The 14,272-nt window shown below is 49.1% G+C and overlaps 6 protein-coding genes across 6 annotated transcripts; 1 reads left to right on the forward strand and 5 right to left on the reverse strand.

The window, feature by feature from the left end:
- Positions 1–61: 61 nt before the first annotated feature.
- On the reverse strand, positions 62–2,214 carry ASPVEDRAFT_295931 (MFS transporter). Its single transcript, XM_040810245.1, has 5 exons — positions 1,749–2,214; positions 1,665–1,686; positions 1,517–1,608; positions 1,118–1,386; positions 62–1,065 (listed from the first exon to the last, which is right to left on the reverse strand). The coding sequence occupies exons 1-5, from the start codon at positions 2,086–2,088 to the stop codon at positions 214–216; spliced, it is 1,575 nt and encodes a 524-aa protein (XP_040663272.1). The 5' UTR covers positions 2,089–2,214; the 3' UTR covers positions 62–213.
- An 864-nt stretch (positions 2,215–3,078) lies between these two features.
- Positions 3,079–5,495, reverse strand: ASPVEDRAFT_79220 (TTC39/IML2 family protein; the record flags this gene model as incomplete). The annotated part of the gene is made up of 6 exons (XM_040816666.1): positions 3,079–3,900; positions 3,955–4,940; positions 5,003–5,069; positions 5,142–5,218; positions 5,329–5,346; positions 5,411–5,495. 6 exons carry the CDS (start codon positions 5,493–5,495, stop codon positions 3,079–3,081), a joined length of 2,055 nt encoding a protein of 684 aa, XP_040663273.1.
- Positions 5,496–6,384: 889 nt separating this feature from the next.
- Positions 6,385–7,716, forward strand: ASPVEDRAFT_36926 (proteasome regulatory particle lid subunit SEM1). The gene is made up of 3 exons (XM_040811329.1): positions 6,385–6,824; positions 6,937–7,048; positions 7,210–7,716. Exons 1-3 carry the CDS (start codon positions 6,713–6,715, stop codon positions 7,241–7,243), a joined length of 258 nt encoding a protein of 85 aa, XP_040663274.1. The 5' UTR covers positions 6,385–6,712; the 3' UTR covers positions 7,244–7,716.
- Positions 7,717–7,904: 188 nt separating this feature from the next.
- On the reverse strand, positions 7,905–9,289 carry pgkA (phosphoglycerate kinase pgkA; the record flags this gene model as incomplete). The annotated part of the gene is made up of 3 exons (XM_040814174.1): positions 7,905–8,671; positions 8,732–9,158; positions 9,224–9,289. The coding sequence occupies 3 exons, from the start codon at positions 9,287–9,289 to the stop codon at positions 7,905–7,907; spliced, it is 1,260 nt and encodes a 419-aa protein (XP_040663275.1).
- An 852-nt stretch (positions 9,290–10,141) lies between these two features.
- On the reverse strand, positions 10,142–11,468 carry ASPVEDRAFT_119461 (Mpv17/PMP22 family protein; the record flags this gene model as incomplete). The annotated part of the gene is made up of 5 exons (XM_040805700.1): positions 10,142–10,213; positions 10,267–10,433; positions 10,483–10,819; positions 11,162–11,278; positions 11,403–11,468. The coding sequence occupies 5 exons, from the start codon at positions 11,466–11,468 to the stop codon at positions 10,142–10,144; spliced, it is 759 nt and encodes a 252-aa protein (XP_040663276.1).
- Positions 11,469–12,230: 762 nt separating this feature from the next.
- ASPVEDRAFT_79224 (TRAPP trafficking subunit Trs65 domain-containing protein) lies at positions 12,231–14,233 on the reverse strand (the record flags this gene model as incomplete). The annotated part of the gene is made up of 5 exons (XM_040816667.1): positions 12,231–12,393; positions 12,455–13,580; positions 13,634–13,906; positions 13,969–14,169; positions 14,227–14,233. 5 exons carry the CDS (start codon positions 14,231–14,233, stop codon positions 12,231–12,233), a joined length of 1,770 nt encoding a protein of 589 aa, XP_040663277.1.
- Positions 14,234–14,272: the final 39 nt, after the last annotated feature.

Genomic DNA, 14,272 nt, shown 5'->3' on the forward strand with positions numbered 1-14,272 from the left:
CACTATATACGTGAAAGTAATATGTCTAGATATTTTGGGTATTAATGCAAAAGTCGAAGCGCTTAAACAATCATGACCAACATGCCCCCTTAGACAACCATTTTCGTTAACCAAGAGCTCAATCAGGGGTATAAATAATCACCAGCTCATCATAGAAAATAGAAGTAAGAACTAGCAAAAATAAAAATAAAGACGAAAAGCTCAGTAACGTTTTCACGAATAAACCGACGCCCTCGACCACTTCCCTTTAGCCCTAATCCTGGGCCCAAAAATATAGAAAAGATATGGAATCGGAATCAACGCAATCGCGAAAAACCCCAGCACGCTTGACGCCCAGGGTACCCCCAGATTCCGAAACATGGCTGTCGCAAACAGGGGGAAGCAACCTGCAAACACGCTCCGCAGGAACGTATTCGCTGCAACCGCACTCGCAGCCACAGACTGGAATGTGTCAATGAGATAGTTTAGCGCTGCTTGGAAGATTGTGAAGAAACCGAGTCCCATGCAAGCTCCGCCAACCATGGACGGAAACCAGTGGATTTGGATCTGGGAAGTCCAGCCAAAGATGAAGAGGCCACCGGCAAAGAACACGGAGCCGAGCATCATTGGTGGAAGGCGGGCTTCGGGGACGGGGCGGTTGTTGTTTGCTTTGAAGCGCGAGATGTAGAATTTTTGGTTGGCGAGGTTTATACAGGCGCCGCAGAGGATTCCGACTAGATATGCGAGGAAGGGCAGCGCGCCGACTACTTGGTTCCAGCCACGGAGTTCTTGGAAGACGACGGGGAAGGAGGCGAGGGAAAGGTAGAGGATTCCGTAAACAAAGGAGGCGTAGAGGGCGACGAGGAAGCAGATTGGAGTTGTGAGGAGGGCGAAGGGGCGGATGAGATATTTGTTTCCGAGCTCTTTGAGTGTGACGTCCCACTCTTCGTGGCGGGCATGGAGGGCCCAGTTTCCGGTTTGGAAACGGAGGCGGCGAGCTTTATAGAGTAGGAGGGTCGGAGGGTAGGACTCATCGATAAAGAGGACGTCAAGGATTAGAAAGAATAGCATCATTATCCCGGTTATCTGCGTATGTCAGAAAGCAAACGATTGAATGGCTTTGAGCGGGGAGACAAACGTATTGAGTCCAGCGCCACCCGAGATAGCTCTGGGTGATTGCACCGCCAGCAATAGGGCCAAGGACAGGTCCACCGACGACTGCCATGGCGTAACCGACTATAGCTGCCCCGCGTTGCTCTGCCGTCCAGATGTCGCTCAGGACACCACCAGTATTGGTGACAGGCGCGGCACCAAAGAAGCCAGTAAAAAACCGGGTTAACATGAGGGTCTGGACATCTTTCGCAGTTGCACTACCAAACGAGAACATTGCGGCGATGAAGTAAGGGCCTAAAACGGCAGGCTTGCGCCCGTAAACTTCTGATAAGGGTGCCCAAACCAGCGGGCCCAAACCTAGGGTATACAATGTTAGCTGCGCCGAGAAAGTGATGGCTCGCGCTTGCAGATGGAGCTGACATACCGAACCCAAGAAGCAGTAATGTTGTTCCCAGTGTACTAACTTCCTCGCCTATTCCGAACCTTGAACTTACTTGAGCTGTGCCGGCTGAATAGCTATCTCGTCATTAGCAACGCGCGGAGTGTTCATTGAAGCACATTTCTGGTCTTACATAGCACTCGACCAAGTTGCGCCTATGCAGAGCAAGGTGTTAGCTTCGATTGCTTCCTACAGATCCGCGGAAGGATATGCTTACCCATCGTGGTGAGCCCATATAAAACCGTTGTGATCGCCTTCTTCCGGAAGCCCCAATTCAACGGACGGTAAGGATCGTCCGGTCCATCGAAGTCAACGATCACATCGTCTTTGGTTTTGGTATGCGACAGCGGATGTGTAAAGCGAGCCGTCTGGCCGGGCTCCCGACTTCGGATTCTAGAGACGACAGATTGCGCACGCTGTTCGAACGCCGAAAAGGCGGATGATGCGGTGGTTTGCTTCTCTAAAGCATCGAGGCCGCGGTCGTGCTCTTCGACGGAAGATATATCATCGGCATCGTCGGTGGAAGCGCGCGATGTGTGATCATCCTCTCTTCTCATTTTCGAAGGTAAGATAACCTCCGAAATCGTTCAAGGTGAATTAATATTTTTTTTTTAAAATGCGATTGTAGACCAAAGGAAAAAGACCCCAGCATTGAGAAATTTTTGGAGGTGGAGAATTCGGTTCAGACGTCACTCCACGACTGACGACATCTGGGCGAACCAACGGTTAATAAACCTCTGCCCAGCAGGAACCATAACTTAAAAGGTCTTTCGAGAGTTCTGCCTGAAGGTTCTGGGCCACGCGACAGACCTATCCAAGCTCGGAAATCGAAGCCGTCTTAGCCGGCCAGGTCCCAGAACCAGCACCAAAACGCTTGTCTGTGGGCTGTCTGATAAGCCTGTCCCTCGATTCGCTCCTACATGTATGGGGTGGAGTCTGGAGATGATCGTCGGCAGAACTTTGTACTCCAGACGTCGGGCTACTCCGTCCAACGTTTGTAAGGGGAAGACTCGTTGAGTTGGCTCGGGAGGCCATTATGGTCTGATATGGTGTAGCACCGAATCATCTAAGTGGCAATCCATAACACCGCGCAAGACATAAAGACGCCAATATACTGGAAAGTAGCGTCGACGGGTCAATTTTTAGTCAAGAGGCGAAAGATCGAGAGAGAAAGGCGCCGGATTCTTATCCGGGAGCTTGACATGGGCGGTAGTGGAGTGTGGATCGCCACCGCGAGAATGGTGGAAACCGTCTCCAAACTAAATAATAATTGTGCGTATAAGGGCAGTTGTAACGTAGCGGGCTAACATCATTGCATCAAAGATGAGTCAAACAGATTGTCAGCATTATACTAATCCTTTCGAGGATATACTTGCTGAATATAGGCGAAAAGAGCGTGATCAAGGTGCTCAGAATGACTAATCCATATGCGATAGTTAGACAATTGAATATAGGATAATATAACAGGAACAGTCTATCAATTGCCTAGTAAATAAAAGCACGGTTCATGTACATCGAGTGGCTCATCCATATATAACAAAGCATCATTACAGTGTCATCGAGTGCTGGCTCTCCCACTTCGCGACAGCCTCCAGCGCAGCAGTCACCTTCAGCCCAAAGCGAGCTTCCTGCTCGTAGCTCTCCCAGTGCGCAGCCTTTTGCAGGTTCTCTTTGCATTCGCGCACCAGCTCCTTTTCAGAATTGTGTGAATCATCTGACTTTTGTTTCTGAGCCGTCGGTCCGCCATGCTGTGCAATATAGGCCGGGCGCTCCATCCATAGGTTTGCTGCCATCTCAAAGTGGGCAACGGGATACACCCAGTCGTCCTTATGGCGCCCCTTGAACGTGGAACGGTCTAACGTGAAAATCGAGGTCTGGAGGATTTCTTTGGCCTCTTCATGCTGCCGCATTGAACGCAACACAGCGGCACGCAGGAGCTGGTAAATACCCTTCTCTTCCGCTCCCTCGCGAGCCCATGTTCGGTTCGCATCACTTTCAGACCATGAAAGTCTTGTCAACGACTCCTCGAGTTGTGCCTGCGTCATGCGACTATGTCCATTCCAGAGGAAAATCATCTCCTCTACAGGATCGACTCCAACGGCGTCCACGAAAGGTACATTCCATTCTTTGGCTCGAGCTTCCCATTTAGCTATTTTGCGGACAACAAACAGGTCAAACGGCAATTGGCGTGCCAAAAACTTCTTCGTTCCTGCAAATTTGGGAGCCTTATGGAGCAGGTTGACTGCCGTTTGAGCATGTTCATCTGCTTTCTCGGGGTCGGTTGCGGCAAGCTCTCTGTACAAACTAATATGGCAGGTTCCTGCAATGTAATAGTATAATGCACGAGACCAAGAATTAAGATCAGCGCACTTCGTTTTTGTTAGCCTACTACGTATCACCAGATGGGTTTAGTGGGGGCGAACCTCAACGAAGGCTTCGGCACATAGTTTGTACTTGTGGATGTACAACGCATTCAGACTCTTTTCAAACACCTTGAGGGCCTCGACCTGTTTTAGTGGGCTGTGTTCTTTCGTACACAAAATATCTAATGCAACATCAAGTCTGTGGTTAGCGCCATGCATACGGGACTCCTCAAGGAGCCAAAGCTGGCTTTTAGGGAACCGTTGCCTCATTCGTGAGAGAAGAGCCTCGAGTCTCTCCTGAGGATAACCCTGGATATCTCCGTCCTTGCCGGGTACAGCATCAGGCATGATATCGCAGTAGCGAACAAAGGCATTGTAGTACCCAAGGAGCGTCAATGCCGCAATTGCACCAGGTAAATTGTGGAACTTGCTGGCTTGCCAAAGCAATTTTAGAGCACGGTCCTTATCGCCATGGAATCCAACGATGCTTAAAAGCCTGTGGAACGCTGGCGGAACCATGGATATAAGCAAAAGGAGGACTCCATAGCAGAAACTAGCCCCAGAATGAATAAAAACATCGATTTGGGTTTTGAAAATATCGGACTCCGGGTCATGGTTAATTAGCTCCGATGTGCTGGTACTGCTTGATACCGGGCCAGTGCCAGCGTCATCAACTTTAAGATTAGAGAGATCTTCAGAGACATTCACAGAACCGCCCTCTTTACCCTTCAAAGAGGCAGCTGACGAAGGTCTACTCATAACAGCAGCCTGTTTTGATTGCATGAACTTTTCCTCCATTTTTAAAACTGCATCCAGCGCGAAGTAAGCCTTTCGTAGCTTATAGAAGCCTTTTATACTTTCTGTGAGACTCTCATTGAGTACACCAACAACCGCACACATGAGTTGCGCCATTGCCTGGATGAGAACAAACTCTGTTCCCGGTTCATAGATTTCGGAGTGATAGGTGTCTGGGGACTGGGAATGGTTTTTGGCCCGTTGTTGATCATTGTACGCTTTATTCTCAGCGTCATTGAGTCGGTCCGCCGCTGCAAGGCATAAGTTGCTAGGACAGAAAGTTGACATGGAGACTAGGTGGAAATTTGCAAACCTTGGCGCATGATATCTTGCTCGAAGCCCAATGTGGCCCTAATGAACATTACCACAGCCCTCCCAATCTACACAGCAAAGTCTTGTCAACCAAAATCCATGTAGGTTGGAACCAAATAACAGGAGAAAGCTCTACGAACCAAGTGAAAGGCTGAATTTCGCCCAGAAAGGCCTTCTTCAGCACCATCAACATCGTCGTTGAGGATCAACTCGGCAGCTGTTGATAGAAACATCAAAAGAGGAAAGATTAGCGTTCATCGATCACCTTGCAGAGTATATTCTGGGCGCCGATCCAAGCGCCGAGAACATTGATAAACTCTGGCGTACCTGAAATTGCATCCTCTACTGCAGCAAGCATCAGTATGTGAACTTGTAAAGTCAAGAAAAAACCGCCAATTACACTACTTACAGTCCTGCAATTCTGACGAAGCATCGAGTGACTGAGTCGAGCCGTTGGGACTGGGCTTTTTGCCCCCGAACCAGCCGCCAAACATATCTTAAAATGCAAGATCACCAGAGAAGGACCAAAAAATGAAAGTAAGAGCAGAAAGTAGTTTATGGCCGTCAATAATTCAATTGTTCAAAACCAGATGGTGGTCCGGGCGGTCCGAAACCCGTAAGACAAACGACGTAATGGTCGAATTCCAATGTAAGAGCAGGAATCCCCGGGAGCGTCAGCCCTGAGCCACAGTAAGGATAAATGGCAAGCGAACAGAAGCAACAGAGCGAAGGACCGAAAATATGGTAAACTTATAAGAGACAAGGGAGATTGTAACACTCCTGTCGAGACACAGCTCGCACTAAGGAGAAGAAGAAGCGACCAAACGGGACAAAGCTAACCGTGGTCCACCGGGGAGGCGGAGCATTTTCAGCTTCTGATCGCAGCGGGACAACTGAAGGATATCAGGCGGTAAGGCTGATCCCAGGGACGTATATCAGAATGCGGGGACACGAATAATATCCGGCCCTTTGAAAGAGCGTTTTTGGCCAACGATTCAGAGCCTCCATTTCCGAATCAGGGTCTCACAGACGACCTCGTGCTGGTGTGCTGTATACGGATTCTGCCATTGCTGACCGCTGCGACCATCCTCGTTCCGACGGAAACAAATGATGTGACATCATAGTTATTTCTGAATCCCTTCGTTTATGCATTTTATGCTAAATGGCGCCGCGGCAATCGTCTATCTCCACGGGGCTAGATTCTTGGGTTTCTTGTCGTGGCTACAGATTCCCCCAAAAGAGGCACCGAGTAAATAGTACCTAATAAATACACCTTACCTAGTAACCTGGAGAATTGCCCGGTCAGATCGTCAGGAAGAGCCTCTCTATTGCGACATAAAATTCTATCAAGAAGCGTCCTTTCTCGGTAGTTGATCATTTAACTGAGATACAAGAAATTCAATCATCCGTATGTCTGACTCTGTTGCAAGTTATGTTGACCGGTGACCGAAGGAGAGCGCAATTCAAACAGGCCAAGACATGTGACGGCCCATTCCTAACAAGGCAACGCCAAAGCGGGACCTGGACCTCAACTTGGATCTACCTGAGCACCTCAGCTTGTTCTCCGCACTCCAACTTTCACCTTTCCAGCTCCCCTGTTTCTCGCCCATCACGCTCGCATCTGGATATATAGCGCTGTCTCCTAAGAACTCGACCGAACTGCAGACCGCTCACTTCCCGTCTTACGACCTACCCACCACCCGCCGCCATAATGTCAAACACACAATCCCAGGATACGAAGCAAGAAGCTTCCGAACAGCCCCAACAACAAAAGCCTACCGTTCTAGAGGAAGATGATGAATTCGAGGATTTCCCTGTTGATGGTGAGAACTGCCCACCATTCACAAGTCGCCATTTTCCCTATCCCTCGTCCTTCAAAACAAAGACGAGCATTTTTAAGGAAATAACTAATCATCTTTTCGTGATATATAACAGACTGGCCAGAGAATGAGACAGAGCAGGCAACCGCGAACGGGAATAATGTTCACTTGTGGGAGGAGAGCTGGGATGACGATGACGCCGCTGAGGACTTTTCCAAGCAATTGAAGTGTGTTTTGTCACCTCCGATTCCATGCCTGGTTTCCAGCCTGATGCATACCCCACCATCTTGCCTATCTACCCGAGTGTTTCGTTGTCTATATCCATGGATATGTTACACATTTGACGTTGTTTCGTGTTTCATTGACTAACCTACATATCTCATCACAGGGAAGAGCTCAAGAAAGTCGACGCCTCCTCTTAATTCGATTGCAACTACAGTGACAATGACTATGAGAATAATAATCTAAATAAACCATACCTTTTCTCGTGTCCATTACTCGAAATCCTATTCCAGTCTACGTACGGGTCCGTCCATTCACCTTATAGTTTGTGAACGGGGAACAGAATTCTAGAGCGATGCATGAAAACGACACTTAAACCATGGAAACCATCCCACATTGCATATATAGCCGAGTCTATCGAGCGGTTCGCTAGAGTTCGGGAGTTGCGATTTCTCGCTACGCTACCTGCTCCCAAGATAGTATATTCGGTCAAGGAGGTCGTGGAATAATCGATGGTGATGATGGTGCAGTCAGTATAAGGCCTGCATTTTGGAGCCTAGTTTATTGCACGAGATATCTCTGATCTTCTTACTGAATTTACAGGCATGTTCATATTCCAAATCTAATTATAAACCGACAATGCCGTATCACCGTTATAGTCTAGGTCCCGTAGCTATAGCAATGACTTTGAATTAGAAATATGCATAAATAGGAACGAAGTAGTTAAAATATTGATTTATTATTTTAGAAAAGTCATGGTACATTAGATTCATGGCAAAAGTAGCCGACCCCCCAAGGTTGAGGTCGGTATAGATCATCTCGTTTCTAAATGGAAATGCTTTGTTTCCTTTGCATAGTCATTTACTTACTTGACAGAGCAGAAACACCAGGCAGTTCCTTGCCCTCAAGGAGCTCTAGAGAGGCACCACCGCCGGTGGAGACGTGGCTGATCTTATCTTCAGCACCGTACTTAGCGGCAACGGTAGCTGTGTCACCACCGCCAATGATAACGGTAGCGCCGCTCTGGACAGCCGACACGGCAGCGTCGAGAGTAGCCTTGGTAGCGGTAGCGAAGGGTTCCAGCTCGAAAACACCGGGGGGGCCATTCCAGAGAATGGTCTTGGACTCAGCGATGGTCTGCTTGTAGGACTCGACACTGTTCTTGCCAACATCCAGACCCATGAAGCCGTCAGGGATGCCCTGCTCATCTGTGGCGTAACCAACCTTCGCGTCGGCAGCGAACTTATCAGCGGTGACGTAGTCGACGGGGAGAACGACCTTGACGTTGTTGGCCTTGGCCTTCTCCATGATCTTACCGACGATCTCGCTACCGGGCTGGTCGAACAAACTGTTTCCGATCTTGACGCCCTCGAGAGTCTTCTTGAAGGTAAATGCCATACCACCGGTGATGATCAGGCTGTTGACCTTGGGGAGAAGGTTGTCAATCAGCTGGATCTTGTCAGAGACCTTAGAACCTCCGAGGATGGCGAGGAAGGGGCGCTGGGGCGATTCAAGGGCCTTGGCGAAGTATTCGAGTTCCTTCTTCACGAGGAAGCCGGAGGCCTTCTGGGGGAGGTCGACACCGACCATGGAGCTGTGAGCACGGTGGGCGGTACCGAAGGCATCGTCTGCATAACAATTAGTTACTGCTTAATATCTATACAACCCTGGATAAAGCTGCTACTCACTGATGTAGATATCGCCAAGAGCAGTAAGTCCCTTACGGAACTCAGCAACCTTCTCCTTGTCGGCCTTGATCTTGTTGCCTTCTTCGTCCTTGGAGCTGCCCTCCTCCTCGGCGTGAAAGCGCAGGTTCTCAAGAAGGACGATCTGGCCGCCGGAGGCCTTGTTGACGGTCTCCTCAACGTCTTTGCCGACACAATCCTCGGTGAAGATGACGTCGCGGCCGAGCAATTCCTTCAGCTTAGGCACAACAGGCTTCAAGCTGTACTTGGGGTTCTTCTTGCCATCGGGACGGCCGAGGTGGGACATCAGGACAACGGCCTTGGCTCCATTGTCGATAGCATACTTGATCGTAGGCAGAGCACCGACAATACGCTGGGGGTTGGTTATCGTGGTGTTGTCCTTCTTGTCGAGGGGCACGTTGAAGTCAACCTAATGAACAATCGCATTAGTGATCAATTCAACGGGATTCTTCGATATCAGACTCATTGACGTACTCGGATCAGGACACGCTTGTCCTTGAGATCCACATCTGTGATGGAAAGCTTGCTGGTGAGAGACATTGTGACTGGAGCTTGTGCAGCGGGAGAGATGGTCGATCAGGAACAGCAATCGGAGGGAAACCAGGGATAAATAACCCGTGTCAGGAGACTAGACTACCCTTTTACTGTCGAAAGAGAAAGAAAATGCTGAAACCGTATCACGGTGAGTGGCGGGGTAGGAATCGAAGAGCTTCCATTTGTTTTGGCGGCATGGTGGGGCTGCCCGGTGAAGGGGAGAGAGGGCTCGGGCTGATGCGGGACTGATGTCACGATCATGACGGAATGCTTCGGGCTTCTATGTCTAGGGGGTGAACATTGAGCCTGCGCATTCTCGATAGCCTCGGATAGAGTAGTAATGAGCTGCAATCATGCTCCGTCCTTCCAAGGATCTATAAACAGCCGTCCCGTTTTCGTCCCCAGGGCCCGAGTCCAACCCCTCCTGTGCATGACGGCGGGGTTTGCCTACGTTGTCCGGTTAAAAAATATGGCGTAATTGATATTTTGTTGCATAGTAAGAATCAACATTTATCTGCAAGAACTTCACAACCCTGTGTGATCCATATAAACAATTGGGACACGCCCCTGAACATAACTCCAAGACAACATGGCCCATCCAATTACAACGCCTGGTAAGCAAGCAACATGAAGGAAGAAAAGAGCAGCCAGAGATATAAGAAAATCCCGAGATAACCGTATGCAAAGGGCAGAACAGCACCAACCAGTGTGCTGTCAAGCCCGTAGTCAAAGTCAGTCGCCTTTCCCCACCAAAGAGAAGCGAGCTTCCGCTATATTATGCCAGTCCAGTACCTTGACCGACTAAGTGCATTGCTTCTCCTCAACGAGGCTCTAGTGATGATAGACACGAACAATGATTTACTCCTCCTCTGCAGAGTTTGTGAGGGAGAGGTACGCAGTCCAGGCAATACCAACGGAGGAGACAAACGGCTGGGCGAGCTGTTAGACAAGGGAAACAAGAGAAGGTTTCAATCAATACTTACAATCTGGAATTGGATAGGAACCACTCTGAAGTTCAAAATCTGGACTGCTGGCCAGAGAACATAGTTTGCCTTAAGAGTTGGCAGGTAAACGTCCTGGAACTTGCGGGTCAAGGCCCGTCTCCCACCACCTTCAGCAACCGTCATGAACGAAAAGAAGCACACCAAACCTATAACTCATTAGTTACTGCTATTTACTGTTGACTTTTATTTCCATACCGAAAGGAGCAAAGAGAAGTTGGTCAAAAGCAACTCGTTTCATAGCAGAGACGGTCGGGTTCCTCTTTGCGAGTGGGAACACCCTCGACAGGAAGCCGAACCATTTGAACTGGACTGGAGCCATGAAGAAACCATACGACATGAACCGAGTGAGTCGTTCGAAGTCGAACGGAGGAGGTGCATGGCTAGCATGACCTAGCTCTCCCAAGGCAGGCGGCTTTTCCTTGTCCAAATCATTTATCTCGATCGAAATAAAATCATCACTCTGTGGTGCTGTCGCTCGTGTTCTAAATGCTGTGATCAATTGGGCAACGGTGTCTGCAACTCCTCCAAGGATCTGTTATGCCATGTCAGCAACTTGAAGTTGGATAGGTAACGCCAGTAGTCGACACTGCCACACAACCATCACTTCAGACACGCCACTTGCTTATGCTTTTCGTCGATATTCATGGGCTGGCAGGGTGATAATGGACGTCTCGATCAGAGGGTACGGGGATGAAATGCCCTTGTGTCTCTCCCCTTGCAAGGGACACAAGACCGGACGAGCCCGAAAATCTCTTTAGAATATTCGCCAGTACGACAGTATCACGCACCCGCGCACCTGAATTCGCAAAGCCGCAAATAGTGTGTCTTCCGCAAAGGTTGTGTCTGCCAGTCATCGAGCTTCAGGAAAGCTTACTGCGTTCGTGACCATTGTAGTCAGGACCGGCTTCTCCGCATAGTAGGAGTTGAACTTCGCCGCCAAACGCGTTGCTGCCGCCATCTCGATCAAGAATATAATAGTATGAAGTAAAGGCTGTTTATCGAAGATATGATACAATCAGAACAGTTGCTCAGAGAAAGACCCACGCTTATCCGGTTCGCAAAGGAAAAAGCGAGTGGCGATCAAAAAGGGAGGGAACACGAGGCACACAACTCACCAAGCGACCGTAAATGTATCTTCTATTCAAACCATCCAGGACTCGACGGCGAGTTACAGTAAACATTGTAAAGACAGCCCGGGGAAGAAAGTAAAGATATATAAGGGTGGAGGAGATGAACGAAGGCAAGTCGAAGAACCGGTCGGCGCTAGTATGACGCAAAGGGAGTTCAGGACAAGAAATGTGAGCGAGAAGTGGATGCCTGTGAGTGACCCAGTGCGGCTGGGCCCAGGGTGACGATTGAGGGACCACAAATTATACAAAGGAAAGAGTCGATCAAAGAAGCCTCTTTTGACTGCGAGGGAGTGTCAAGATAGATAAATCGATGGTGAGTCTGCTCTGGCGCCTGAAGTCTCAGAGTCTGGTCGAGTCTTTTGTGCATGACCCCCTCACCTTTCAAGATCCGCTGTTCATCCGTCCCCAAGAGGTTCTGGGCGCTTAGCCTCTGCCCTGCCACCATTTCTACGCTAGGAGTCTGACACTTCACCCCGGAATGGTTCATTTTTCACTGTTCGTGTTCACGTATTTTCTGACACCTCTTCATATGATGAAGATCTTATTTCAGTCTCTAAATGGCAAGGCAGGTAGCCCGAAATAATTCACCTCGTAAAAAAAACCAATGCTCAGATCTCCACTCTGGTTGTAAACTTCATACCACCCAGAATATATGCTCAAGTGGATGCTATGGATAACAGTACTAGATGGTTACACTGTATGGCCGGGGACTGCCAGCCATACTACGTTTGGTTACACCGGTATGCTCATATTATTCTCAAGCGAGTGAGTTTATCTTCGTCCAAACTCAGTCATCATTTTCTAGTCGTAAAGCTATGTATTCTGCCCCAGGGACAAAATATCCGGGAGATCCTTGATATCAGTTGTTTCGTTGGTATTTACATCAATCAGGCGTACTGATTCCAGCCGTAAAGAGCCCAGCGCTAGGGGGAGGAACTTCAATTCGGTCTCAAAACAAGTTCCAGGCAGTAATGGACTAGAACGCAAAAGTTGTTAGCTCTACCCGCCATATTCATAGGGTCATAGAGAAGACCTACCCAACGCGCACGTCTGTGCTCAAGCAAACAAGATCTGCCTCCTGGCCAGCCACACTCTTCTGCATGGCGTGAACGATATTGTCGTCTGTCACTGCTTCCGCAACTTGATCACTGCGACGGGTTGTCATTGACGAGGACGATGGCCGGGCTACATGCCCTCTCGCATTAGCTACCTTCCGTCGAGGTATGGCAATCATGGCGAATTTTCGAGGTGTTGCCGAGCGGTTCACGATGAAAACACTCCAGGAGAATGGCTTCCCAACGTCCACAGTCTGAGGGCCCGTAAAAGACATGGTCACGCCCATACTTTCTGTTACAGAATACGCCCGCTCCCTTAAAGACGTTCGGTTTGATTGATTCCCTCCAGGTACAGTTCCAGCCTGACTTGGTAGAGTTGAAAGACTTGTAGGCCGGTTAGTCCGCTGTAAGGCTTGGCCTGGAGCACCGAAATTTGGGTTAAGCGCTAGCGAAAAATCGATATTCGTCGTCCATTGCATCAAGATCCGAGGGTTGCAGTTCTCTGATACGTTGATAACGGCTTCCAGAGATATTTCCAACGTGCTCACAAGCACCGTAGTCGAATCTCTCGAGTCTGGCCCATACTCCGGGGTTAATTTGTACATCAAAGTGATATCGTCTCGTGGGTGACATGTAACGGGCGGGACAAGCCCCGTCCCATCTGTCAGTATTTCAATTGACCCATCCGATAGCCGAAGATCTGCCCTGTCAAAAACCACCTCACAATTCAAGAAAGGCGTAACTTCGAAATCAAGGTTCGCGATGGTTGTCGGTCGACTGGAAAACGAATTCAACCTAGAATAACGTATTCGTGCACTGGCAGCGGGCACTATCCGTGTCGGATGTCCTGATTCTTGTAGCACATTGTATATAGGGTCTTCACTATATTTTGCGGGCACGACTCGCAAAAGCCTAGAAGCTGGAAGGAAAGGGTCCTTGTGACCGAAGGCGGAGTCTGTTGTGAGAGGCTGCAACACATTCGTAGAAGCAGGGACCAGAGACGGTAGGTATGTATCCTCACGAGCGTCATGTCGAGTTTCCGCCGGATTAAGGCTGGCGTTGGCAATAAAAATTATGGAGGGGTGTTGAATGCGGATACGTGGGCGCTCTAAAGAGTCACGGTTAGCCCAATTTCCAGAGCATCAGGGTTGAAGTCCTTACTGAGGAAAGTCTCAACGTTCCAGATAACATATATATGGTTTCCTTCTCCAGATTCACCTTCAAACTCGTTTACAACGACTAGCGGGTCCGCCTGTGTGTCTACAACCCCTGAGAAGATAAGGTCCCGCGTAGGCGTTGGGTTCTCGGCGACAGCCTCCGCAGGGTCAATGGCAAAGACATCGACACGTATATCGAGATTTTGGAGATGTGATCTTAAGCTGCTTTGGGAGCAATTGGAGAGTCTTAGGACAACGCGGGCGGTGCAGAATTCATCTATACCAGGCTGTATATGAGTAAGAGATAAAGCTCGGTGAGGATACCAGATAATATCTTACCAAAGAACAAAATGGACCGCTGGGGTATATTTGAAAGGACAGACGGAAGATCTTCTGCACCGTCTTCGAGCGCAGACGTCAACGCCCCTTCTAGATCGATGTTTGATGCATGTGGGACAACAGTATCTAGAACAGCATGTCTCAAGAACTCGCCAGGGACATCGAAACTAGGCATAGCGGGGGGGGCAGTCGCATGTCCACCTAAAATTCGTAATCAGAAATGGCTCAATATAAGCGCCGACTATGGACTGCACTCACCATGCATTTACTCGCAATCGGGGGTTGTTCTTTGGAACCTAGCATG

This window comes from Aspergillus versicolor, assembly GCF_001890125.1.
Source record: "Aspergillus versicolor CBS 583.65 unplaced genomic scaffold ASPVEscaffold_1, whole genome shotgun sequence".
Classification (NCBI taxonomy): Eukaryota; Fungi; Ascomycota; class Eurotiomycetes; order Eurotiales; family Aspergillaceae; genus Aspergillus; species Aspergillus versicolor.

What these genes read in the sequence shown, in the direction of transcription:
- ASPVEDRAFT_295931 (XM_040810245.1), bottom strand. Translation starts at nt 2,088, where the DNA reads ATGAGAAGAGAGGATGATCACACATCGCGCGCTTCCACCGACGATGCC. An exon ending in ATATGGGCTCACCACGATGG is followed by an intron (nt 1,687 to 1,748) that starts GTAAGCATATCC and finishes TGCTCTGCATAG; the next exon opens with GCGCAACTTGGTCGAGTGCT. An exon ending in GGTGGCGCTGGACTCAATAC is followed by an intron (nt 1,066 to 1,117) that starts GTTTGTCTCCCC and finishes TGACATACGCAG; the next exon opens with ATAACCGGGATAATGATGCT.
- ASPVEDRAFT_36926 (XM_040811329.1), top strand. Translation starts at nt 6,713, where the DNA reads ATGTCAAACACACAATCCCAGGATACGAAGCAAGAAGCTTCCGAACAG. An exon ending in CGAGGATTTCCCTGTTGATG is followed by an intron (nt 6,825 to 6,936) that starts GTGAGAACTGCC and finishes GATATATAACAG; the next exon opens with ACTGGCCAGAGAATGAGACA. An exon ending in GACTTTTCCAAGCAATTGAA is followed by an intron (nt 7,049 to 7,209) that starts GTGTGTTTTGTC and finishes ATCTCATCACAG; the next exon opens with GGAAGAGCTCAAGAAAGTCG.